Here is a 27,195-nt window from a genome sequence, read left to right as displayed (position 1 = left end):
AAAAGTGGGGTGAGTTTTCAGAGTTGGGTTCTGCGTATTTGAGATTAGTATTTAATCCTGACCAAACATGCTGCCGGGATGCTGGAGAATTGCTTTTATTGTGGAATGGTGCTCCTGGAAAAGATTAGGCCAAGCCCATAGTCTGTTCTAGATATTCCTCCCCTCTTGCTATCTCCACTAATACAACCACAAAATGTAAAAGCTGAGGTCCATTCCAGAAAGCAGGTTTAGTGAAAACTCTGAGTTGGTTAACCCTGAAATGAGGGAAACTCTGGGTTTTCCGTTTCAGAAAGAGAGGTAACTTAACCTCAGAGTCAGTTACTATGGTAACTGAGCCTGTGAACCTAACCTGGTCGGGAGCAGGTTTTCTTCAAGAAACCTTGAGTTTCTCCCTCTGAGAGGGAGGAGAAACTCATTTCCTCATTCATTCATTCAGTCTGTATCAGGCGCATTTTAATGCAGTTTGTTATCTGCAAGAATAAAAAAAACATATTGGTTTATGTTAGGCAGACTATAAAACGTTTTTTTCTCAAACATGTCATGTCCTTTTGTCGACAATCCCGTTGATGAAAAAGCTGTAGGCCTATTAATTCACAGAGAGTTTACGTCGGGAGATGATATTGATTCCCGACTATAGATGTATTTTCATTTCCACATAACCGATTTGAGAGGTATTTTTTTTATCACAGTCCATTAGATATGTAGATACCCTATCCGTCCTCATATCACTAACATCAGCCATCGTGGACAGGCTTTAACATCCAAGCAGATTCTTTGTGTCGCACGTTTTTTGCAAACGGCAGTTTTCTTTATAACAGTGTAGCGGATCATACTGTAATAGTAAAGCCACTGTAGAGCCGTCAGAAAAGTGTGACTCGCTCTTAAACGTTTTTTAAACGTTTTTGTAGCGTTCCCTGGACACAAACTAGTGAGAGCCATTAAAAAGAAATAAATGATTATACATTATAGTTCTGTTAATGATATGGTGCTGCAGCCTCAGAATGGGATTAGTAGCCTATAGTTTACTTTCTCGCCCGCAGGATTGCACCTAAATGAAATTATAGGTGTAATACAATTCCAGTTTTCACCAGTAATATAAGTTAACTGTGATTAAATATGAAATTAATACACTGTTAATGCGTATGCACTGACTCGAGCAGCAATTTTCTCCCACACCAATTCTTTCTCTTTTGCAGCAGCAGCCGCTGCCTTGCTTTTTTTAACGAAATGCATGTTCAAACTCGCTGTTTGTGTGCATGAGTATTTCCGTCGACCAGTTTGTTTGTGGTTGTTGCCATTTGAATTGATTGAATTGATTGAATCGTAGAATCGTGGCTCCATTCATACTGCCTTTCATATAGTGGTTGTGCACGCGCGTAACCCTGAGTGAACCTACTCCGAGTTGATTCAACAAACTCAAATCAGCTGTTCTGGAACCGAAAACTCTGAGTTTCCCATCTCAGGGTAAATCAACTCAGAGTTCAGGGTTACACTCAGAGTTTGTTAAACCTCCTACCTGGAACGGACCCCAGATGGCATCGCTAAATGTATGGGTCTGAAAAGACGACAATTGCTGAGCCTTCCTCTCTGTTTTATATAGGCCTATGTATCTTTACAGCTCTGATGTTGTTATGGTCTGAGGATTAAAGGACCCAAATGCAGGGAGAGGCAGGCAGGCAGGAGAAGGGTTGAACACGAAGATTTATTTCATCAAAATACAAAAACAAACCTAGGGAGTCATGTGAGCTGCAGAAGGCAAAAAACCAATACAAGAAAAAAAAACAAGGGAATCCAAAAACCAAGCAGGAAGAAACAGGAAGCAATTATAAATGTCCATAACCACAACAGATGTGTAGCTATATTTTTGTATGCCCGTCAGTATACAGTGTAGATTTACCAATAGAGTTCAAGTGGGTTTTTAACATGTATGGATGGAAACAGGCTAATAATAATGTATGTTATATACAACATTGTTGCCTTGGTTATACAATACTATGAAAATTATGAAAGGGATGCGCTCTTTGCTCACCTGAATACACAAGGCCAAATCCTCTTTTTCAGAATAATAATAAAATTGCTTCGCTGTTGAGTTATACTACCACCATGGCTACATTTTTAGTATAACCTCAGACCAAAATAATTTAGCAATCATTGAAAGACCCAGCATGCTCACTACATGGAGGCTGATGTATTCTTTCTGCATTTATGGTTTCTGGGACTCTTAACAGTCAAGGTAGCCAATGCACATTTCCAGCTCACTGACAGATTATTATTCAAACTGTATTATTGCAAAGCTAAAGCGTAATTTAGTGGTACCTTGGGTGACACATTTTGCCATGGCTTTATCATGTAGAGTATCACCTACATTGTCTACTTCAAATAATTTAATGCAGCTGTTTTCAAACAAGAGAGGATGCCTGTGATCATTGTAGCAGCACTAGATTATTCAAGTGATGATACTGTTAATATGCTCTGTACTCACCAAAAAAAAAAAAAAAAGCATTGCTTGTCTGTTCACATGCTTTAAACTTCTAAAGCTATATTTACACTTTTTTTCTGATTTTGTTACTATATTTTTGCGTTCATTGGACATTGACATTGTTAGAGACAGACAGGAACCACATTGAGAGAAAGAGAGAGAGAGGGGTATAATCTACACATGCATAGATTGCTAACCAGATTCTGAGATTGCAATTTTCGTCTTGTCTTGTCTCGTTTATTAAGGTTATGTTTAGCGTTAAATTAAGTCTTATATTTACTCTCCTATCAGCTCCGTTTTGGTCTCCTCCAGCCCTCTGAGCGAAGAATCTATTTACCTGATGCATGCTCACCAGCTGCTAACTCTGGTTAGGTTTAGCACAAAAATGACTTGATTATGACCTAACCCAAACCACAAAATTTCCCTAACGTCGTGGTTTGGGTAATGCTTTAAAAAACAATAATGTTGACTGTCGTTGGGAAACAGAAAATGAGCTGTAGTCTCCCATGTTAAAGTCCAATGTTTTGTTGACATATCCATCCACCCCGAAATCCTCCCTTTGCAGACTTTGTCGATCTACAACAACGTCACCTCACTTCCTTCTTTTGCTCCCATCATAATTACTGTCCTACACTAGCTTTGTCAGTTTAAAGTGAATATATTTCATTTTGAGGCACTTGTTGAAACAACGCTGATGCTGCTTTTCTTCATGGGAAGTCTCCTCTATTTTCACCAGCTAGTCATTAAATGTGTCTGTCTGCCATTTGATACTGGGCAGATTGTTTACAGTGGGTTTATCAGAGCCTTTTCACTGAAGATAGCTGTGATGAGGGCAGTGAGAGTAAACCTAAACAGTAAAGTTGTGGCCGAAATACCGAAACAAAAAGCTGGAAACATATTGTGTAACTTTCCAAACTAACCCTTTAAAACACCAAAGTCACACACTAACACAACCAAACTAGCCTATCGAGGCTGAGGTAGACCAGCTACTCTTGTGTTCTGCTAGGTAAAATTATTGTTTTTGTCAAAGGAGTCAGGTGGCTTTGAAATAGCATAGATACAACAGCTTATCCCTCTTTTTAAGCCGGATGTCCCACACCTTCCGCTTTCTTTGTGTCTGGTCAATTTCTGAGAACTACGGTTAACTGCTCCTCAGATCTCTGTAGGGTAAATCCAGACAGCTAACTAGACTATCTGTCCAATCTCAGTTTTCTGTTGCACGACTAAAACAACTTTTGAACGTACCTGTTACACCTAAACAAGTTCCTTCCTGAGGCTATTTTGCAGAGGCGCCGTCATCATATCCGGTGCTTAGCGCTGCCCATGGCAATTGTGATTGGTTTAAAGAAATGCCAATATACCAGAGCACATTTTTCTCCCATCCTGGAATGTTGTGCTGACTCGCCAGACCCTCCTCCGCAGCGCTGTGGAGGAAGGTCTGGCAATGCGAGACTACCATAACCTTAACCATGGCAACAGATTTAAAAAAAGATTTATTGAAGTTGTTAAGTGGAAAAATGCATGACTTATTTTGGAAGGTACGGAAAAACAAACCTATTAATGGGGTTCTGTGTTCATAATGGTCTCTCTGGTGCATAACACATTGTACTGCTTCGATCCATCGGATTAGAGTGCTCTCTCCCACCAGCCAGACAATACCCGTTGGCTACCTCTTGTTTACGCTTAGAGCATCAATGTCACTCAGTCTTACTGTCAGTGAACAAAAATTAATACCACCTCAAGAGAAAAGTATGCCATGTGTCATGACTGTATACGGAAACATTTCTTAACAGCAGCTCTCCCGGAACTACTATTCTGTATACACTGTGTACTGTGTTTCTGCTTTTCTTATCATTAGATATGTCCCATGAAACGTGTATTATATGTACGCCAATTCTCCAAATTCTCTCGAAGGTATTTTATGGTTGAAATGCTCTTTTTCCCCAGCATCGTTTAGAATTAAAGCGATTATTATTGTTCAATCAGTGCCTTTTGATATTTCCAGAAAAAAAAGTAATAAAAGTCTGAACATTCAAAGACAATGTTTAGAATCAAGTTTAGTTGCTTTTATTTAATATATCTTAGGGTGTTGTGGTGTCACACATTCACAAAAACATGTTTAAAGACAAAGACACACAGAAAACCACATTCCTGAACCACTAACTTTGGAAAACTACATTAAGAAAAGACATAAAGTTGCAAAGATTTTACATATTGATCATTACCTCTGTGGCCAAAAATCCAACCAACAACAAAAAAGCAACTGATTTATTACTCACAGAGAGAAAAATAGAGCAATTTTCAGCAGTTTTTCTTTTACATAACTGTGCACATGTACAACAAACACTGAACACCCACAACAATATATTTTCACTGCCATTCATGCTTTTCAAATAAATGTTATGTTATGTTGAGTAATGTGAGGGAAAGACAAAAGTCTCCTATTCCATTTCATTTTTTACATTACTGGAACACAATAATGACACACCCTTTAAAGCTGAAAATGTATAACACATATTCTGAAACCACATAATTGATTTTCAACTGTATAAGACAACGACATACTGTAGCAGAAAATGCACACTTTTCTAGTCCTAATGTCTATTCCTAAAGACGCAGCAACACAACTTTCTAATAAACAGCTGATGTGATTTTCGGTCAAAAATATGCATTTTTTTTCTTAGTTAGATGCTTTTGTTCTGTAGGATTCTCGTAGGGTACAGATTTGATCATTGGCAAATTATCAAATATGTTTTATCAATATTAATAAAGTTATGAATATGGTTATTAATAACTTTATCAAATCGACAAACAATCAAAAACGGGGCACCACCCTGCAAGTCAGGGACCAATAATCAAACTGTGGAACAGTCTCATTCTGTGGTAATCCTTTAAAAAGGAATTAAAGGAAGGGGTGAATCCAAACACGGACCTGATTGACCAGCAATTATTACAACAAGTACACAAATAATCACAAGCAACTGCTAATTAAGAATAATAAGATTTATTAACGTCACAATTATCGGTGGCTAATCAATAATCCTTCACTAATAAACTCATATACCTTTTTACAATATCACAACCAAAAACAAAGCAAAAACAAAGCAACGCAGCATGGACACGTCTGTGTCTGTGTGTGTGTGAGAGGGAATGAGTGAAAGGGGAGGGGCGGTGTCGATCGTAGTTCTAACACATCAAACAACTCCAAAAATGGCTACTCCTGTGAGCTGCACAAACTATTTAGCCTCAAGAGGGCGGTAGTGGTGCTGGGTGCACGGGCAGGGGCTGAAGAAGCCGGGGGTTGCTAGGCAACGCGCACGCTCAGCTGGTATGGTAGCTAGTTCCTGTGTTAGCTCTATACCAACGTAAGCCAATTCCACGTGTGAAGCTGGCCTACAGCGTTAGCTCGGGAGCTACGCGGCTAGCCTGTGTCGTGTGTGTGTGTGTGTGTGTGTTAGAGAGAGAGAGAAGAAGAGTAAAGAAAAAAGGGGCACTCTGATCTTTAGTTATCGATAATGACCCAGTTCCCCTCAGCCACTTCGGCCAGTTTTTCCTTGGATCCCCTTTATATCAAACCAATATAAAGTTGTCCCAGCTCAAATCTCGACCAGCGAGGTGATGCTGGCTAACTAGCCCGGACCAGTGCCTCCTTTCAGCAACCGGGGGTTACCGTGAAAGCAAAGAAACACAAACGCGGACAGCTTTTATCCTTCCTCCGCCTCCTAGTGGCGGGGTGGTGCATTCAAGGACCCGACGACCAATGGGAAAACTGCAACCTGGTCACAGGTGTGAAGCAGTTCTTTGTCTCACCACCAGTCTGCCTTGCCGTCCTCGTGTTTGAATGCACTTTCTCCATCTTGTGAAGTGGCGGCTTGTAGGAGTTTGGTGAAACTGGCTTTGGGATTCACATGTAGGCCAAGATCCTTTGTCTTGCCTCCCTTGTGTCTCACCAGTCAACTCAATCTGAGCCAAATCACTGTTTAACCAGCTTCTTGGTCCCCAACAGTTCTATTTTACTCCAGATGTTATGAAGACCAGCTGCAGTCTGGTTTGAATACCATCAAAATTGGGCTTCATTGGGCTTCCTGTTTCTCAGAGCCGTAATGTGATGGAATATGACCTGTCCAGTTACATTTCTTCATGTAAAAATGAGACATGTTAAATATCAGAAAAATAAATACATTCAAAGATGACCAGCTGGGATAAGCACATCCACATTGCTTCCTTTCATTGGCAGAATAAATTGACCACTTGCACACTATACAGAAGATGAAAAGGGCAATATGTAATGGTGGGAAAGCTGGCAGTTGCAAAAGTAGAGGCAATTATTCTGTCTGCTTAGTTGCTTGTCTTTCAATGGAAGTGTTAGAGATTGTTGCTCGCTATGTACCCCTACCTATAATTACCTTTACACAGCGATGAAGAGACTGTAGACCTTGTTGACCTGAGGTATATTTAATAGTTAAAGCATACGTTACATATTGATGATTATGTGGATATAGGGGCAACAAAAAAAAAACTCCACTTAAAAGCTAGTGGACAGTGTCGACTAAAATGAAACTTATAGCATGAGTGAGGTATCTCACATATGGGTACGCCTCCCCGCGTATCCCTCAGAAGCACTTTCTCACTACGCCAGCTATGATTGGCTGGCCACATCTGACGCAAAACGCACAAGGGGCGGTCCTCTATATAATCCATAGCCCGTGCGTCTTACCGTCATTCAAGGTAGCAACCTCTTCTCGCTCCACGCAAGAAGGGTGGTCCGGTGAGATACCTCACTCATGCTATCAGAGAACCGGGGTTACGGTCGTAACCTTAAGTTCTCTTTCAAGCATTTGTTCAGTATCTCACATATGGGATATTTTTACTCCCGTATTGTCGGACAAGCCAACCTCGGTGATACGTGACCTTTTCCAATCCCACCAACGTATTCTGTGTCCCGGATGACTCCACACTCAAAACAGTGTGATCCAGGCGAGGCGCAGTAACGTCGAGCCAGTAAAACCTCATGAACGTTGTTGGGGACGACCAGCAAGCCGCTGCACACACTTCCTGTATCGACACCCCTTTAAATAAGGCCCACGACGTGGTAATTCTCCGTGTTGAATGTGCACATAGACCAACAGGAGATTCCAGCCCTTTAGACGAATAAGCCAAGGCGATCGCCTCCACAATCCAGTGTGACAAACGCTGCTTTGTGACAGACTTACCCTTGTGAGGTCCCGACCACGAAACAAGCAGCTGATCCACTTTCCTGAATGACAGTGTCATAGCCAGGTACGCTCAGGACACAGGACACAACCTATGCAGCCGCTCCTGTTCCTCCGACGCAAACGGTGGCGGACAGAAAGCATTGAGCTCCAAGGGAAGGCACGAATATGAGGAGTCCATGACCTTAGGAATGTATGCCGGGTTCGGGCGTATTGAGACTTTAGAATCCCCCGGGCCGAACTGTATACATGATGGATGCACCGATAAGGCGTGTAAATCACCAACCCGCTTGGCTGAAGTTAGCGCCAAAAGCAGTGCCGTCTTAAGTGAAAGCATTTTCGCACCCACCTCCAACAAGGGCTCGAACGGTGGTCCCGATAAAGCTTCCAACACCAGTGGCAACGATTTTGACACCGGGCGTAAGCGCCGCGCTCCGCGCATGAAACAGCAGACCAGGGGATGCTGTCCCACCGTCTTACCGTTTAAACCCACATGACATGCAGATATAGCGGCCAGATATACCTTAATCGTGGAGAACGCTTTTTCCTTATCCAGGAGAGTTTGTAGGAAAGTCAACACAATCCCTACTGAACACTGAAAGGACACTTCCCCAATAGACGTGCACCAGTCTTCAAATACACGCCACTTAGCTTCATACAAAGTACGCGTGGATGGAGCTCTTGCACTCTGAATAGTCATTATAACATTTTCAGGCAGACCACAAGACGTCAAGTTTAGCCCCTCACGGGGCAAGCCCAGAGTGCCAGGCGCTCTGGGTGGGGGTGAAAGATTTCCCCTCATGCTTGAGACAGTAGGTCCCTGCGCAATGGTAGCGGCCATGGCTGTGCGTAAAGCATTTGTGTTATCTCTGCTAACCAGTGTTTTTGAGGCCAATTCGGGGCCACCAGAATGACCATGAAACTCTCGTCCCTCACCCTGGCTAGGGTGGGGGTTATCAGAGCTAACGGTGGGAATGCGTAAAGAAGGGCGCGCGGCCACTCGTGTGCCAGTGCATCCACTCCCAGCGGGGCTTGCGCATCGTTCAGAGAGAAATATAGAGGACATTGTGTGTTTTCTCTGGAGGCAAACAGGTCCACTAACGGGCACCCGTAGCGCGACCAGATCTGTTTCACTGTCTCCGGGTGGAGATTCCATTCCCCGTAGCGAGGGTGACCCCGAGATAGCAAATCCGCCCCCTGATTCATCACTCCGGGCACATGCGTTGCCCTGAGAGAAAGAAGGTTGGCATCGCTCCAAATTATCAGTTTGTGTGCTAGCCTGTGTAGTTGTGGGGAGCGTAAGCCCCCTTGCTTGTTGACGTAAGCCAATACGGTCGTGTTGTCCGTTCTGACCAGGACATGAGTATTTTCCACATATGGCAGAAAATGTCTCAGGGCCAGAAAAACTTCCATATGATCGACGACATTGATATGAGCTGAGCGTAGGTTTACATTCCATTGGCCATTCACAGATCTCCCTTCGTGGGTGGCACCCCATCCCCACAGAGACGCGTATGTGGTAATCACCTTCCTGGTGCATATCGTGCCCAGCGGCACCCCATGTGTCAGGAATTGTGGCCGTTTCCATGGACAGCGTCATCGCGCAGTCCGCTGATATAAAGATACGACGGCACGAGTGAACTCGAGGGTCTAAACCAAGTTTCTTTACCCAGCGTTGAAATCCCCTCATATATAGCCTGCCCAGAGGAAGGGCGACCAGTGCTGATGCCATCAGACCCAGAAGTCTGTGGCAATCCGTAATGTCACACAATTCCCCCTGCGAAACAGTGCGAGACATGCGCGCATCGCCTCTGTTCTGTCTGGAGATATGCAAGCCCTCATTGTGACCGAGTTTAGGGACAGCCCGATAAAATGTATTGACTGTGTAGGAGTCAGTACACTTTTCTTTAAATTGAACTTGAACCCCAGCAATGACAGATGTGTCATTAGGTGTTCGGTATGTGCGGCTGCTTCCTGCTGCGAGCCCGCAGCCAGGAGGCAGTTGTCCAAGTACGTCGCCAGACGGATTCCATTCACCCTGAGTGGTCCCATCGCTGCCTCCGTGCATTTGATAAAAACACGAGGGCTGAGTGACAGGCTGAAGGGTAGAACTAAGTACTCATACACCACCCCTCTGTAGGCAAATCTGAGATATTTCCTGTGAGGGGCGTAAATCCGCAGATGGAAATACGCATCGGCTAGGTCCAGGCTGGTGAACCAATCCCCCGGGCGCACAAACCTCAGCACTGCTGCGTGTGTCAGCATTCGAAACCTGTGTCTTAGATGTCTGTTTAACGCTCTTAGATCTAATATAGGCCTCATACCCCCTCCCTTTTTGGGGATGATGAAGTACCTCGAGTAGAAGCCGCTTTGGCTCTGGGCTGGAGGTACTACCTGAATTGCTCCTTTCTCCAGTAGAGAACTGATCTCTGCATCGAGAAAGCGAGCCGCTTCCCCCACCGCCTGCGAATGTATTATTTTCGAGAAACGGGGGGGAGAATGTGCGAACTGGAGTCTGTACCCTTTTTCTATAGTTTTGAGCACCCAGTTTGATTCAACGCACGCCCGCCAGTGGTGCACCCGCTCCACGAGTGAGCCCACTGAGGGATCCGGCGCCATAGGTGGAGCAATGCTGCCTCCCCTGTGCGGCGAGCAACATTGCCACACCACGGCAGCTGCGAGTACGTGTACAGCCTGCCCCGCTACGGGGCTCATGAGGCTGTTTATGTTTTTCATGTTTTGCAACACATAATCTTTTGCATGCAGTGCCCTCGGCCCTCGGCCTGGATGCACTGATGGGCACAATTTTATTGTTTTTGAACAACACAATGTGTTTGTGCTTTTGACAGTGGAGGGGGGCGTTAGAAACAGAACATTGTCCAGCGATTCTGGATTCAGAGCCGCAACGGCAGGCTCCCGGGACTGGCCCCAACGCTGTGGGAGAGGTGCGTGCGTCTGGCGGACACGCTTTCCCTCTCCTGGCAGCGAGCTAGGTTGCCCGCTTGACCCTCTTGCCCGGTCGTGAGCGAGGTGGCACCGGCTGGCTCCCCTGCTGTTCCACTGGTGCAGCTGGCTTGTTGGCCCACGCGCCACTGCCTTCAGCTTTGGGATGAGCTGGAGGTCTGGGTTGCGCGGTGGAGCGTTTTTGAATCCTAAAGCTGGACAGAGGGCGAGCTACCGCCTGAGTGAAGGATGGTCGGGGGGCTGGAGCGGGAGGCGGCTGCGTCTTCCTGGGCAAACAGGTCTGCAGGGCTTCACCCTCTCTCTTCTTCTCCTTACAGCGGCGTTGCATGGTAGCCATCGCGGGGCCGAACAGACCCTTCGGATCTACAGCAACGTCGAGGAGTTGGACTTTTTCACGGTGTGAGAGGCTGGATAAATTGAGCCAACACGCCCTCTCCTGCGTCACCATGGTGCTCATCGCTCTTCCCGAGGCTTGCACATCGCAGCGGTTCAGGCAGAGGCATAGGTCGGTTACAACGCACACCTCGTCCCACAGCATACGGTCCATGGTGCCGGCCATCTCATCTTGGAGCTCAGCCTGGTATGCCATCAACATGGATGACGCTTTAAGAGCTCGCACTCCGAGGGCCACAGATTTGTAAGCCTTGTCGGTCATGGATGACTGGAACCCATCTGTCTTTGACGGGAAGCTAGGAGCAGATGGTGCCATGAGAGCCTTCTGGCTGGGGTGGAGGTGGTGAGCAACCAGCGGTTCCACAGGTGGCAGCTTGGATAGCCCTGACTCCTCCATGGCTACGCAGTCCAGCGTAGCTCCCCCCTGAACCGGGCTCTTTGACGAAAAGGGCTTCGGCCAGGTGCGGGTAGCTTCCTCTAGACATTCTGGGAAAAGGGGGAGCAGTTGTCTCTCCACACTCTTCACCTTTGGCAGGCGCTTGCCTTCGTACCGGGAACCGGTATTCTCAGGCGGAGCGCTGGGCCATGCAATTCCCAGCTTTTCGGCAGCACGTTTGCACACCTCGTGAAGGCTCGTGCCCCCATGATGATGGAACCCCCATCGTTGCCTCTTGCATCCTCGGTGCTCAGGCTATATGGGGTCTCGGGCATCGCTGCCCCTGAGGCCGGCAGGAACAGATCATCTTTGTCGTCGTACAAGAGGATGTTGTCCGACCCGTCGAGGGAATCCAGCTCGGCGTCGAGGGTGTCCTCGCAGCCCCCGCGCGCACAGCTGTACTCGAGCAGCGGAGCCACTTCATCCATCTGCTCAGCCCAGTCTGCAGTCGTGGTAGCTGGGGCTTCTTGGTTCTGACTGTCTGCTGTGATGAGCTCTACCAGCATGGGGTCCTGGTCAGTCAAACTAGCAAGGCGAGCAAGCCGACGACGGAGACTTTTCATGGGCAGCCAAGCGCAGTGAGCAAAAGAACCCGTCGGGGCCAGCGCTTCTTGGGCATGTTTCAGCCCCAGACAGTCGTTGCAACAGGGGTGAGTGTCCCTTGCGGAGATATTATTCCCGCACGAGCAAACCCGCGCTAGCATGGCTTCCTTCGTGGCGGGAGAGGAAGCCATGTACTCTAGCCTAACACCAAATGCAGTTTGGAAACTGGCCAAAATTGTGTTGCACTAGTTTTATAGCTTCGCAGCTAGGTAATGTAGCTTTACAGCTAGCTAGGTGTGTTAGCTTTGCAGCTAGAGATGCGCTGGCTAATGTTTGGGTAAACTAGCTGCTTAGCTATTTCAGCGAGCTCCAGTTTGGGGACTAGCGAGCTCGGCTGAGGGTAAACCACTGTTTGGGGACAGGCTGGTTATGATAGTTGTTTGGGAACAAGCCTATCTGTTGAATACTGCCGAAAAGGGACCAGCGCCCGGCGAGCGAGTTGTGAGCTCGGCTCTATGGACAGTTAGCATAGACCCTGGCAGTATCAACGATGTTCGCTTCTGAGCGAGAAGAGGTAATTGAATGACGGTAAGACGCACGGGCTGTGGATTATATAGAGGACCGCCCCTTGTGCGTCTTGCGTCAGATGTGGCCAGCCAATCATAGCTGGTGTAGTGAGAAAGTGCTTCTGAGGGATACGCGGGGAGGCGTACCCATATGTGAGATACTGAACGAATGCTTGAAAGAGAACTGGTCATATTTATCATCGGGTGGTTTGTAGACAGGAGGACTGACGACCAAACATTTTATGTTTTTCTCACAATTGTCAATTTTCATCTCAGACGGCCCAAAATCACACAGTGTAAAGGGGCTTTTAAAGCAATTAAGAGACTAAACAGTCAATTTTTCAGAGTAATACTGTGAGAATATGAAGAGGAAGATAAGTTACATAGACTGGTGTAATATTTTGTTGGTGCATTTTCTTTCCATGTGAATACGGTCCATGTGTGAATGGAATTTTAATCTCAACACTTTCATATATGCACTGAGATTCTGTCCTTGTAGGCAGAATGGTAAAAATGTGTAAAGACAAATACTTGAGCAGTTCACAACTGAATGATACATTTTTTTCACAGTTCCAGAGAGATTTTGGGAATAAATAAATTAATGGTTTGTTGCTATTGATTCAGTCATGCAGACCTGTGAAGGCTGCTGAAAAGAAAAGACAGACAAACCTGACAGTAACATCAGAACATCAACATTGTAGTTTTACGACTACAAAGTTATTTTTTTTCTTTAATAAGAATATATTAACAATATTCCGATGAAGAAGTTTTACGTGACATGAAGTTTGCATCACATTGCACCCCTTGTACAGCATGTATATTATAGTGTCAATGCTGCAACAGTAATGTAGCTCAGTGTAAATTCAGTCAGGTAGACTCCTATTACGTTGTCTCTCTTTTCTTTACCTGATCAGCTGGGTAGTGGGTGTTACGGTTCTGTATACCAATTAGAATCTGGCACTTATGTTCTAACCAATTACAGCAGTCTACCTTGTTTTAAATCTGTTCTCTCTCTTGCTTCTGTCAGTTGTATTTTCAGACGAGTGCGACCCGCCTCCTCCCCTTCCACCTCCGGGCCTTTTCAACGGTGTTCTTGGTCTTCTCCTGGCTGGCGGCTCGTGTTCAGTCTTCGGATTCTTCTCACCACCATCAGTGTCTAGTTTCCATTGTGGGATGTGTTTGGTTTTCCAACACATTAGATTTGTATAGATACCCCTTTACAATGAAGACTAATCTCCAAATAATTGTTTGTACCTACTTGGTTATATCTTAGTAATAAATGTTTGCATATCTGCAACGGAGTCTCTCCTGATTGAATTAAGACAATTTAAAAAAGTTGGACTTGATCTCCAGAACACCTACTGAATGGACCTTGTGGTGAGATTTTTTTTTCAGCTGTTGTTTCCAAGCTCAAAAATGAACTTTTAATCTCAATTGTCAAGCAGACATGGAGCAGGAGTCATTAAAGTGCACAGAAAAAATGGAAATTTGAAAATGGACAACTGGGCATACTCCAGAACACCCGTACGTAATGTAATCTTTTATGTGCTGAGGAATCTTAAACACCATAATCCCATCACATTGTGGCAGTTATTTCCAGTCAATTTACAGCCACGATGGGCTCCACTGAGAGGATGTCAGTTCTTCCTGTGAGGACCTTCCTGGCGATGAAGAGCACATGTGTATCTTTGAGGTTGTGAGACTGACTGGACAAAGCTTGACTCTGCTGTGAGGAGGCATGGCCCAAAGCGTGCCTTGCCCTCGAGGATTCGTCGTTGTCAGGCCAAGCAGTCCTGTGACAAGGAGCAGCTACAGGGCGGAGCTCTGGCTCCATCCCGACCACCGCCTTCCGTTTCCTCCTGCACATGTCGAAGAGAAGCCTCAGCTCCTGGCGGAAGGTGGGGTTCAGACAACAGTAGATGAAAGGGTTGTAGCAGGTGGAGCTCATAGCCAGCCAGTGAAAGCAGAAGTACAGGGCGTTAGAGGAGTGGATAGCCTGGCTGGACAGCAGCACCACGTAGCAGTTAAGTGGGAACCAGCAGACAGCAAACACCCCGACCACCAGGAGCAACATGGCAAACGTTCGCCGCCGCTTTCTTCTGTGGGCGGCATGCTGAGCTGTTGTGGTGTCACCAATGGCATTTTGGCGCCACAGTCGGCAGGCCACTGTGGTGTAGGAGGCGGAGATGATGAGGAGTGGCAGCATGTAAAGTAATATGAAGGTCAGGAGGTCAATATACTGCCAGTAGACATCTGATGGCTCTGGGAAGTCTGGGACACACAGGCTGCGCTCGTTTTCCTTACTGGTGAGGAGAGTTACAGTACAGAGGAAGCATCAGCGACAGATTAGTGAACAAGGTGAGCGTTAAGTCACAGGTGAGTGTAAGACTGCAACTAACTATTATTGATTATACTCTTGATGATTTTCTTGACTCATTTTATTGTCTATAAAATGGCAGAAAATTGTGGCATTGCCCATTATAACTCCCTAGAGCCCAATGAGACACATTCACATAGTTTATTTGGGCCAATAACCCCAAAATAGGCAGTTAGCCTAACTATGATATATGACATAAACAAGGCATTTTTGCTTGAAAACTGACTCAAATGATTAATAATTTGTTTTAATTTTATTTTTAATTTTTTAATAGTTGCTAATTAATTTCCTGATGATTAAATTATGTTATGTGTCTCTAATCTGACATGCTTTGCATATTCAGCAAACCTGCCCACAAATAACAATCCTAACAGTAATCGTTTGCCTTCATTTTGGGTGAATTTCTGCTATTTCTCCCAACTCTGTCAAAGTCCTTACATTTACAATTCTGATGTCTCCATATTAGTTTACATTAGGCCCCCTGGCAGCCGGAGTAATTATGAATCTTATCCATCGTTGGAGAGCCACAAAGTCTGCAGAGGGAGGAGGTCGGTGTTGATGGGTGGGGTCAACAATACGTTGGACTGACACTGGAGTCAACTGACATTCAACCTCGATGGGTTTTTACTCCATGAAGATGCTTCACATCGATGGAGTCTAATCAAACCAAAGTGTTCCTCTATTGCCAACCTCATAAAATAATATTGCACACTTCCTCTGGATCTATCCTTAATAAAATGTATGAGTGTGTATAATTTACCTGTATGTAAAAGTTAGGAGTTTTTGGTAGATTGCATGAGGGAGGGAGAAGCAGCTGGCCATTATCCAGATAACAGCGACCCAGAAACCGCCTTGTGTTGGGGACATGCGAGGTCTCAAAGGGTGCAAAATCACCTGAAACAAAATTTACCTCACACAGATCACAAAGTCAGTGCAAACACACTCATACCGAATATATGCAACTCCAAGACCCCAGTATGCAGATATATTGAAATACACCATTTTTAGAATAGGTGAGAATAACACATTGCATGCAAAGAATGAAAGAACATGCAAAACTGCATGGATTAGCATAAAGTGGGTTGTGGGTATCCATAAAGGCCATTTTGATTCAGATATCTTGAGGTTTGAGTTCAAGGCACCCCTTTGAAAATGGCCATGTTTTTCCTTCGCCAAACTTTAGCCTTAGTTTGGAGCGTTATTTAGCCTGTAGCCCTTTATGGCAAGCTAGCCACATTGGTTGGTACCAATGGATTACTTTGATTGTCTAGTTTTATATGATACTGATGATGCAGGTCTCTTCCTAACAATACAGTATCCTACAGTTCCTGATGTGGTTTTATAATTTAAAATAAATAGACTTACCAAACATGACAACTGCGGCGCCATACAAATGTAATATAAAGCTTCCATAATGTTATTCTTTAAGTTCTTTATTACAAAATTCCAAAATATAAGCCAAAGGTCCCGCCTCTGACCAGGCAGATAGCCATTCAAAATTTAGGGTAATGGGGTGGCACTTCTTTTCTCATTTACAATGTCTCTTACTAAAAGGCAGGTAAAGGGTATTCAATATAGGCTCTATCTACCTACACAAATATACTATGAACTGTGCTTATCTTTTACGTGAAAAATCTGGAAATCTTTTTAAATGCTCTCCTTTGCATGATTATCACCTCTATTTTGCTGTGTAAGTTGCATATGACAGTTAATGACTGTGTCCACAATATGAAGCATGGTTCACGGATGGAAATGATGCAATGTACATTATAAATGGGGAGTCATTCCAGTACTCAAAACTACAATTAAGGGATATCTTGGGGGTATGTACAGCACAGACTAAAGAAAAGCAGCAATGGACATGAAAGGTTATTAAACATAATTAAGCCTTACAGGAAAACATCACAGCAGTGGCAGGCGCTGCGTCTTGTCAAGGCCATAAAGTTGAATGCATGTCATTTCATTGCTATTGAAATATATAAAACCGCATCAACAGCGTGGAGCTTTTCAAAGCTAAAACCCACATCAGGAGGAGGGAGAGAAGGAACGCAAACCAGTGTTGGAGATGTGCAGCCTGTACTTTATCGTGGTCAGCACCTCTCCAACACTGGTTTGCGTTTCTTCTCTACCTTCTCCTGATGTGGGTTTTAGCTTTGAAAAGCTCCACGCTGTTGATGCTGTTTGTGGCAACAACCACAGAGAATATTTCAATAGCAATGGAATGACATGCATTCAACTTTATGGCCTTGACAAGATGCAGCGCCTGCCACTGCTGTGATGTTTTCCTCTAAGGCTTAATGACATTACCTTCACGTCCATTGCTGCTCTTTGCCCTATAGGTCCAACAGATGTCCCTCCTCTGCTTTTCTTTAGTCTGTGCTGTACATACCCCCAAGATATCCCTTAATAGTAGTTTCGAGTACTGGAATGGCTCCCCATCCGTGAACCATGCTTCATATTGTGGACATAGTCATTAACTGTCAAATGCAACTTAGACAGCAAAGTAGAGGTGATGATTATGCAAAGGAGAGCATTTAAAAAGATTTCCTGGTGTACCAGCACATCCAAAAAAATTCCATGTACCCGCTGTACCAGTACCACTAACAATACCTAGGCTAGTACCCTCTTCAGTTGAGGTAAAAAAAAAAGGCCCTGTCCACTATTTAAAAATTACAGTCAATGCACAGACACACAGGGGCATGTACAGGGAGGTGCCTGAGTTAGCATGGGCCACCCCAAAAATCTGAATCTGAAGATGATTTTTTTATTCCTCTTTTTATTCAACTAAAAAGAGGAATAAATGGGTGTATTCACTTACTGTATGCTGAGCACTATATTTATTTAATCTTTTTTGCATCGTGGTTACGAGTGTGGCTATCTTTCCTCACAGTTAAACTCAAACACACCTACATTTGACTCACAAACTTAAGTCACAAATATAAGCCAGGATGCTTTAAGCTTGACATTAACAGCTACACATACATTTCTGATATCAAGAGATGCCTGATATACAGTATTTACTTGAAATCATTATTCTCCATCTCAACACTATCTCCCTTAAAATTCAGCACCATGGACAGCGTGTCCCAAATCCATTCTACGTCTAAGCAGGTTTTGAACATAATGGGCCCTATCTTGCACTCAGCGCAATTGCCTTTGTACACCGACGCATGTATCATTCCTATTTTGCACCTGACGCACATGGACTTTTCCCTCCACAGACGCACGTCGGTAAATTATGGAATGTATTTGCGATCCCGGGGGGGGGGGGTTCAGCGAAAAGAGGAGGCATGTTCCGGCGCACAAGTTCCCTAGTGCTATTTTGCAGTTTCAGAAAACAATTCCGCCACTGACCAGGTAAAAAACCTGGTTGTAGTAGCCTAAATGCAGGTAACTGATAGATGATTTTAATTTGTGTGTTAAATAGTAATTTCATTGTTCATTTATTTTGAGGAAATTGGGGGTAATATTTTTTAGTTAATATTTACAGTAATGCAAGGAATTGTTTAATTATCTAAAATGTTTGTGGATAATTTAGAGTGCATTTATATTACATTGGTGATATTTTGGAAATATTGCGTTGTTACTTTTAACCGTATATACCTTTAATTGCATAGAATACTCTCGCGAGAGTTGTGAGGTTAAAAAAAAAAAAAAAAAAAGGTTATCGGAGGGGCAAGGATAGAGTGGAGCCGCACAGTTTTTTGGCCTCTTTCTATTTTCCCTTTTTACCATTAATAATCATTTTTATTTTTTGTACTATTGCTGTACTGAAGTTTATGTTGCTAACGGAGTAAACGGATATACTTTTTCTACGAGTGGTCCCGTGGATTTATTGATGTGGATTCGGACAAAGGGAGTGGACAAAGCGTCAAACTAGGGCTTGACTCAGTGGAAACCTACACTGGTCTAAAGTCAGTAGCGCGTTATTCAGATGCTATTTTAGGGGCGCCATAATGTAGCGTGAAAAAGAAAAATATTACTGAAAATGCGCTTTAGGTGTTTGGAGAGATCAGGAGGCACTTTACAGTACAGTCCTCAAAAAGTTGCAGCATTCTTTGTGGCTTGTTATGTTTTACACAACATTTCCATGAATCATGGATGTGTTGATGACATAAATGAGGAAATAGTAGAGGACTTAAGGAGACGTGATGTTGAACTACGGTGGGATTGGACACTCAATGTGCTCCTGGTGGAGTGGGTGGACGGAGATGGAGTGGGGGGGAGGAGGAAGGGGCACAACAGGTGCAGGTGGTGTGTTTGGAGGCCCACGCTCCATGGCTGCAACAATCTTCTCCAGACTTGGGAAGATGCGCCCGAGAGGCCGCAGTAACATCGCCACCCAGCCAAGACAGGCATTTATTACTTTGCCACATCCCGGACAGCTCCCGTTGGCGTGCGCCAGGCAAATCCGCCGTCATAATAGCAATCCAACATGGAACAAGCGCACCTGCTCTTAAAGGGAATGTGAGATGACGCCCTGATTGGTTATTTTCACGTTACGCCCAAACCACACCTAGCTACTTCAGACCAACCCATTTTAGATTTGCGTCGGACGCAAGACTCACACACGCCCACAAAGCTACTTGCGTTTCACGTTTGATACTTGCGTTTCAGATCGTTAAAATAGGGCCCAATGTGTTCACATTGGAAAATGAAAATAAAGCACAAAGTATGTATGCATATGAACATACCCTTGATTTTTGAGTGGGCTTTGGTGGACACTAGTCTCCCACAAAGCTATGTACAAAGGAAATTTAGGAATTGTGAATGGTGGTGAAAAAGAAAAGAACAGATTTATAAAAACGTTTTGTTGGTTGTATTTGAGGGCAGATGTCATTTTTCCCACTCTCAATAAACAGTAAAGTGCAACCTTAAGATGACAACTGAGCAAAGTCAATCTGCTAATGAAGATTGTGAGATATGATTAAAAGGTGAGTGTTTTGTCATCAGCTGTTGACAATGTCAAAAATGAACTCTGAAAATCAAAAATGTAGTGTTCATAGCATGTTCACTACTTGCTTAAGAAAAATCCCACAATACAATGTATGAGCTGACAGTCATAAATCATAGTCATGAAACACTACACCTGCTATATTACACCTGTTTGGTAGATATAGATTGTTTGCATTGGGAGCTTTAACTGTGCAAAGTCTGCATTGTTGATTCATGTAGGGAAAAGTCAATGGACGAGGGAACAATTTCAAACATTGCTGTAAAACAAGATTACAGCTTATAATGTGCAGTGTCCTCAGGTATCTCCACCAGTGCTGTAGTTGGTTTTCTAACCACAACTATGCCAAGAGTAGTGGATGAAGAAAGTCTGTCCGGCTCATTATTTCATTATTTCCTTCAGATTCAACAAGAGAACTCAATTCCAGCTGAAAAAGTACTCTTACGCCTCTATTAAAAAAGGACACTACAATAAAGCATTTTTTGAAATGTCCATTTCCCAAACTTGTCTGGACGTCTTCAATTGCGTTGGTTAGCCATCGAGGTTTTCAAACAGTGAGGAGAGTTGAACAACTAACAAAACAACAGGAAGTCATTTATAGTTTGGCCCGCTGTTTAGCGACACAGTCTGAAGCTGCAGCAGCTGCTGTGACACGCGGCTCATAAAGGTGATTAGGGTACTTCAAAACCTTTAGCATTTAATTGCTGTAATTTGCATGAAAATTTGTACTTTTGAGAAATGTGAACCCACATACACTAAATTCATCTATCTATCTATCTATCTATCTATCTATCTATCTATCTATCTATCTATCTATCTATCTATCTACACACATAATACACATATGTTTAGATTCACACATGTGCCTCTTGTGTATGTGTGTGTGTGTGTGTGTGTGTGTGTGTGTGTGTGTGTGTGTGTGTGTGTGTGTGTGTGTGTCTTGTTTTCTCCCTCTGTCTCTCTTATATTATATTATACTATATATTAGTTTACCCTTTTTAGGTAGTTTAGGAGGAGAGGCGGGGAGCGACGGCCCATTGCGAGGTTGGTCCAGCATCTTCCCATCTTTTGTTCTTTTTGTCTGGGGTCTCCAGTCCCTTTTTGTTTTTCCTTGTTTGTTACTTTTGGGAATATTCATTATTTAATAGAGCTTGTTGATTAATTGTTAACATTGTGTCTGGCATCTTTTTTTATGTTTCATCCTCCAATCTCTTTTGAGCCTTGGTTTGTTCCTTTAAATGGAGGCCATAACATATTTGGGGGCTCTTCTAAACGCGGTTTTCTGCATAAGTGGTATTTGTAGGATTTGAAGTGTGGTGGAGCGTTGATGGCTTTTGCTTTGTGCCTCAGCCTGAGCTGTGCATTTTTGCTTTTGGCGCAGTTACTACAGTACTTTTTTTTTTTTTTTCCCTCTCTCTCTGTGTTCTTTGAAGTGTGGTTTGACACTGGGGGATGGTTACTTTGATACTTTGTGTTGTTCGCTGTGTCTTCTCATTGCCTACTTTTGTGTGCTTTGTTGTTAATTCATGCACACGTTTGGATCCCATTGATTTTGGTGCTGCTGCTCCTTGAGTTTTTGTGTGCTGTGCCAATTTTCGAGTGGTATATTTTTCCAGCCCGTTATACCGTCTCTGACTTGGTATGGGAGGTTCTTTTTATAGTGATCGATTAGTCGGGGTTGTGCTGTTCACTCTTGACAATGGAGTTTAATGTTGATGACTTTCTAGTGCAACCGAACCTGGATATATTGCATCCTTATACGAAAGAGCCTTTGGTTGTTATTGACGATCATTTTGGTAACACTGTGCCTAAACAGGCGAAAAAGAATGTGTGCTAAAATCCAAGTTGGTGGCTGCTTTAACTGTTAAAGGGGTGTTGCCTTCTGACACCGGTGTTGCCACCATGAGTTCTCTTTCTCCTTCAAGACGAGAAAACGCGGGAGTACAGCTCCGTCTGAAGGAGTTGGAACTTGAAATGCGTCGCTTGGCGGTAAAAGAGAGGGAACTTGACTATGAATTGCAGTCTCGCAAAATTGAAGTTGACAGACCGCTTTGTTTGAAGGAGCTTGAAATGAAGGAGAGGTATTCTCCCTCCTCACCCATGGTGTCTCAGTCACATGAATTTGATAACAAGTGTATTCATTTGGTTCCTCCCTCTGGTGAGAGGGATGAGGATAAATATTTCACTTTTAGCGTGTCGCGAACACGTTAAAGTGGCCTACGCATGTTTGGCCACTGCTTTTGCAGTGTGTGTTCACTGGCAAGGCTCAAGAAGCCTATGCATCCTTGTCACCGGAGTTGAGTCTAGATTATGACAAAGTCAAAGCAGCTGTGCTGAGGGCATATGAACTGGTGCCCGAGGCATGTCACCAAACGTTTCAGCGGTTCAAGAAAACTGACAACCAGACTTATGTTGAGTTTGGCCGTGACAAGGAAGTTATGTTCAATTGTTGGTGACAGTCTAAGAACATCATTGATTTTGGTGGTTTGCGTAATCTGTTATTGCTGGAAGAATTTAAGAAACAAAATTGCCACTTACATTAATGAACAGAAGGTATCCAAGGTCTCTGATGCCGCTGAACTGCCTGATGAGTACACCCTCACACACAGAGACACCTTTGAAAAATCTCACCTGTCTTTTGATCGTGGTGTTTCTGTAGCCAAATCTTTTACTTTTCCTGTAAACTCATACTCTCAGGGCAAGATTAAGACCAACAGTAAGAAAGTTGTGGACACCAAAGACAGACCAGTCTGTTTTTACTGTAAAAAGCATGGCCACACCATAAATCACTGTTTTTGCCTTGAATAAACAAAATAAGTCTCCAAAGGCAGTAAATGAAAACCGAATCTTTGTCAGAACGGTCTTTGCCTAAACGGTCCACTTCAGTTAAATCTGATCTTGAGGTGTATACTCCATTTATCATGAAAGGTTTTGTGTCCCTGTCAGAGGAGGACCCCACAGTCCCTGTTACCATCCTGAGGGATAGTGCAGCCTCATAGTCAGTCATTCTGGAAGGTGTGCTGCCATTTTCAGATAACTCCTCTGTCAATTCTGAAGCTTTAGTTCGAGGCTTTGGTATGCAGTTTCTGGGTGTGCCGTTGCATGCTATTCACCTTAACTCGGAGTTGGTGAATGGTCATGTGGTGGTAGGAGTACGTCCTCAATTTCCCATAGAGGGGGTGTCTTTCATTTTGGGCAATGATTTGGCTGGGGGGAAAAGTGCTATTAAATCCTGACGTAACTGCTGTTCCCCTTTCTGAGTACCCAGATGACATGGAGCAGCAGTTCCCAGAGGTGTTTTCAGTTTGCGCAGTTTCATGGCTGATTCTGACTTTCTGGCTTCCTCGCCAGCAGTCTCTTCTCCCGCTCAGTCTCTATCTGTAGTCACTCCTGTAGCGTTGGCTGTTTCCTCTCCTGTTAAGGAACCTAGCTCCAAAGAGTGCATGTCACGGGAGCAGCTGATTATTGAACAAAAACATGATTGGTCATTAGCTTCTTGTTTTGATACGGTCGTTCCAGCGGATGAAGTTGAGGAAATGTCCACCGGTTACTTTTTGAAGGACGGTGTTTTTTTGCATAAATGGATACCGCTGCACGTATCCGCACAGGATGATTGGGGGGTGGGGACTCAAATTGTAGTTCTGACAACTCACCGGCATGAAATTCTCAAACTCGCTCATGATAATCCGTTTGCGGGCCATTTAGGAGCGAGTAAAACATATGATCGCATTTTGCTGTGTTTTTTTCTGGCCAGGATTGAAACGTGATGTGCGACAGTACTGTAAAACCTGTCCTTTCTGTCAGATCTTGGGTAAACCAAATCAAACCATTCCACCATTCCCGTTTTATCCGATTCACGTCGTGACAGAACCATTGAGTCCAGTAAGGACTGGGATGAGGGTGTCCACCTCCTTTTTGCTACCCGTGAGGTGGTTCAGGAGTATTTGGGCTTTAGTACAGCAGAGTTAATGTTTGCACACACTGTGCGTGGCTCAGCAATTTTTGTTTCAAGCTTCACCGTGCTTGTAAATTGGTCAAAAGCGGTTGTGGCGCTGTCCAGTGCTGAAATGATTGTTGAGGCCCAGGTGACTGTGGCCTTGTCCGGTGCCGATTCCACTGTGGACCTGACAACTTCGACTATGTCTGATGTTGAGGATGTTGTTGGTCCGTCTAGTTTTCCGTATTTGACTCAGATTCAGCATGAGGATGTGGTCAGTCTAATAAGTTCTCATATCTCTTTTCTCTTTTCAAATGTGCCGACTAAAACCCATGTGCTGCAGCATGAAATTGATGTGGGCAAACCTAGCAAGCACCTCAGTTTGCAAAAGCAGGTTGATTATATGTTGGAGTGCGGCATTGTGGAGCCTAGCTCTAGTCCGTGGAGGTCTGAGAGAGTTGCCAGCAGGCGTTTGATTGTGTAAAGGCTTTGCTGACTCATGCCCCAGTCCTGGCTGCGCCTGCATTCGACCGTCAGTTTAAAATGTCTATTGATGCGAGTGATGCAAGGGCGGGTGCGGTCCTTCTCCAAGATGGAGATGATGGTGTGGAGCACCCAGTTTCGTATTAGGTGGAGCTACTTTACAATATATGGCTACAGTCATAATTTAGTTCGGTGGCTCCCAACCTAGGGGTCAGATCCATCCAAAGGATCATAAGATGAAGTTGAGGGGTCGTGGGATGATAAATGGGAGAGGAAAGACTCCATAACAAAGTGCTGATACACAAATCTTTTTTTGTTTTTTACTTTTCTCTAATCTTTGCTATTTGTCAAATATTGAATATTATATTAACATAATGTCCTTTCATAACTCATCATTGTACACTATATGATGCTTAGCCCTGTCCCATCATAAGACAGCAACATTGACTGCAGTTAATTTTTAAATGTATAGAATTCCATTACCCTTACTATTTGAAACTGTTTATGGTACCTTTTTCCTCTAATTATAGTAATTTGGTAAAGTTTTTTTCAGTTTCCTGCTATCTCTAAATCACTAGCTAAGAAAGCCTATGTTTAGATTGGAATAGATTGTTTAGATTGGAACAATCTACCGGTAAATCATATCATCCTTATTATAAAATCAGTTTTACATGTTCATAATAACACCTATTTTCATGTTTTATGTAAGGAATAATGTGAGCGAGCCGGTCATTATTGCGAATTAGAACCCGGACAGGGTGATGCAGGACCCTGACGCGAAGCAGAGGATATTCAACAACAACATTCACCTCCACGTCATATCTTCACAGCATAGTGTTCTGTACTTCACACAGTATCGGTATCAAGAAATAATGCTCTCAAAGGACAGAAGTGCATCACTGCTTCATGTAGACATACCTGCCGACGGTCCAGTGCGATTGCGGTGAGTGTGAGAGTGGAGACGTGCAGAGAGCAGTACTGTACAAAGCGACTGATGTGACACATTGTCCTCCCAAACACCCAAGTGCTGTTCACGAACCGGACCTGTGGAAACACACACACACACACACACACACACACACACACACACATTAGTTGACACTGTTAGGTTCAGTTCCTGTGATGATTGATAGTTTTACGACCACTATAGCCACTCATTGCGTTGCGTGTCTTCTGATTAATATTTAATTGGCAATGGGCTTTTAAAGTCATAAACCCAAGGGAACAGATAGGACCTGGATTTATTTGATTGACTTGTGTGTGTGTGTGTCTCTCTCTCTCTCTCAGCACACAAAATATAACTCAACTAATAAATTATGAGTTATTATTATTAGAGGTTAAAGCTATAGTGTGTAGTTTCTGCTGCCCCCATGAGGAATTCTAAGTAATGACAACAAAACTGTCTGCACGTCCACATGACACAAGCCTTCCATGACCGCGCACCCCCTCCCTCCACGTAGTTGCTAGTAGCAAAAAAACATGATGGACTCTTCAGAAGCGGCAATTATCTTCACTGGAGCTTCTGTGCGGGAAAGTCACCACAATCTTCTAAACACATCCATACTGAGAAATACAGAGAGAGTTGTGTGGAGCTGATAGTCTTAATTAGCTTTTTAGTAACTCATTTGGCAACGGCTTAAATGTAACAGACGTTCATTAATATCCAGAAGTTACAACTAAAGCTTTAAGATACCCAGCACTGTATGAAACATTAAAATTAGCCCCATTTACCAGCTACAATATTAAAGTGATGTGTACATTAATGTATGACTAATTCAGTGATATATTATTCTGAAAGGAGCTATTTTGCATAATTAATATTTTTACTTTCCATAATTTAAGTATTTTTTTTATGTCATACTTTCTGTTATTGACATTAGCGTTGGGGTTTGTGCTGGCTGGGTTTGGATTGGTATGCTGTAGACTAGTCACTGGCTGGGGGCTAGCAATGGCTGTTTTCATGGTGATGTCCCCTCTCATCCAGACTGAAGTCTCTTAGCGCTGGGGAGTGAGGCAGACGGACCGGAGTGCGCTACCCAAACAGCTAACTTAACGTAGCAAATTGAATCATTGGTTAGCCCAATCATAATAAAAATAACGTTGAGGTGTTGTAGCTGCTGTAATGCAATTAATGAAAAAATAATGTATTACTGTTACAGAGTAATTCTTTGACATTGTACGATTGTACATCATCTGCCAGAAGTTAGAAAAAAATAACTTGAGGGTTCAAAGGTTACATGACGCCGTTTACAGGCGAGACACGCTCCGTGTCATTGATTAAAATTACAGATCTCTCGGTTTTTGAACACAACTACAAAACATCGACATTTTAATGCAATATTACACAGTATAGGTGGTCTTACCAGGGTGAAAGGCGTATTGAGGACAGTGATGAAGATATCAGCCACAGCGAGGTTCATAATAAACAAGCTGGTGGCGGACAGGGTGCGTTTGTTTTTAACCACCACATGGCACACCAGAGTGTTCCCGAACAGGGAGATCACAATGATCAGAGAGTAGGCGGCCACCAGCAGCGCCTTGACTCTCCCGTCCTGCGACTCCCCGCCGCCGCGCTTCTTACTGGCCAGAGACCGCCAGTCCTCCAGCATCCCCTCGTCAAAGTCCAGGAGGAAAAATCCAGAAGTCCGGTTATCCAACTGCCCCGAAACGTTAAGGAAATGTTCCGTGTAAGAAAATATTCTCTGTCCCAGAAGTGAGGAGTCGTTGAGTGTGTGTCCCGCTGCCGCTGCCGCCGTGTCGGGGCTGCCCATCCAGATCACCACACATAACCAAACACACACAGCTCTCATTTTGCCAATATTTTCTTATTATTATAATAATACTTTTTCA

At 43.9% G+C, this 27,195-nt stretch overlaps 1 protein-coding gene across 1 annotated transcript; it reads right to left on the bottom strand.

The window, feature by feature from the left end:
• Positions 1–13,367: 13,367 nt before the first annotated feature.
• On the bottom strand, positions 13,368–26,954 carry gpr83 (G protein-coupled receptor 83). Its single transcript, XM_028563564.1, has 5 exons — positions 26,709–26,954; positions 25,264–25,389; positions 15,732–15,865; positions 14,312–14,897; positions 13,368–14,251 (listed from the first exon to the last, which is right to left on the bottom strand). Exons 1-5 carry the CDS (start codon positions 26,952–26,954, stop codon positions 14,195–14,197), a joined length of 1,149 nt encoding a protein of 382 aa, XP_028419365.1. The 3' UTR covers positions 13,368–14,194.
• Positions 26,955–27,195: the final 241 nt, after the last annotated feature.

The sequence above is a fragment of the Perca flavescens genome, chromosome 2, assembly GCF_004354835.1.
Source record: "Perca flavescens isolate YP-PL-M2 chromosome 2, PFLA_1.0, whole genome shotgun sequence".
Taxonomy (NCBI): domain Eukaryota; kingdom Metazoa; phylum Chordata; class Actinopteri; order Perciformes; family Percidae; genus Perca; species Perca flavescens.
The sequence above is the reverse complement of the archived record's forward strand: the minus strand, read 5'-3'. Positions and strand labels throughout refer to the sequence as shown.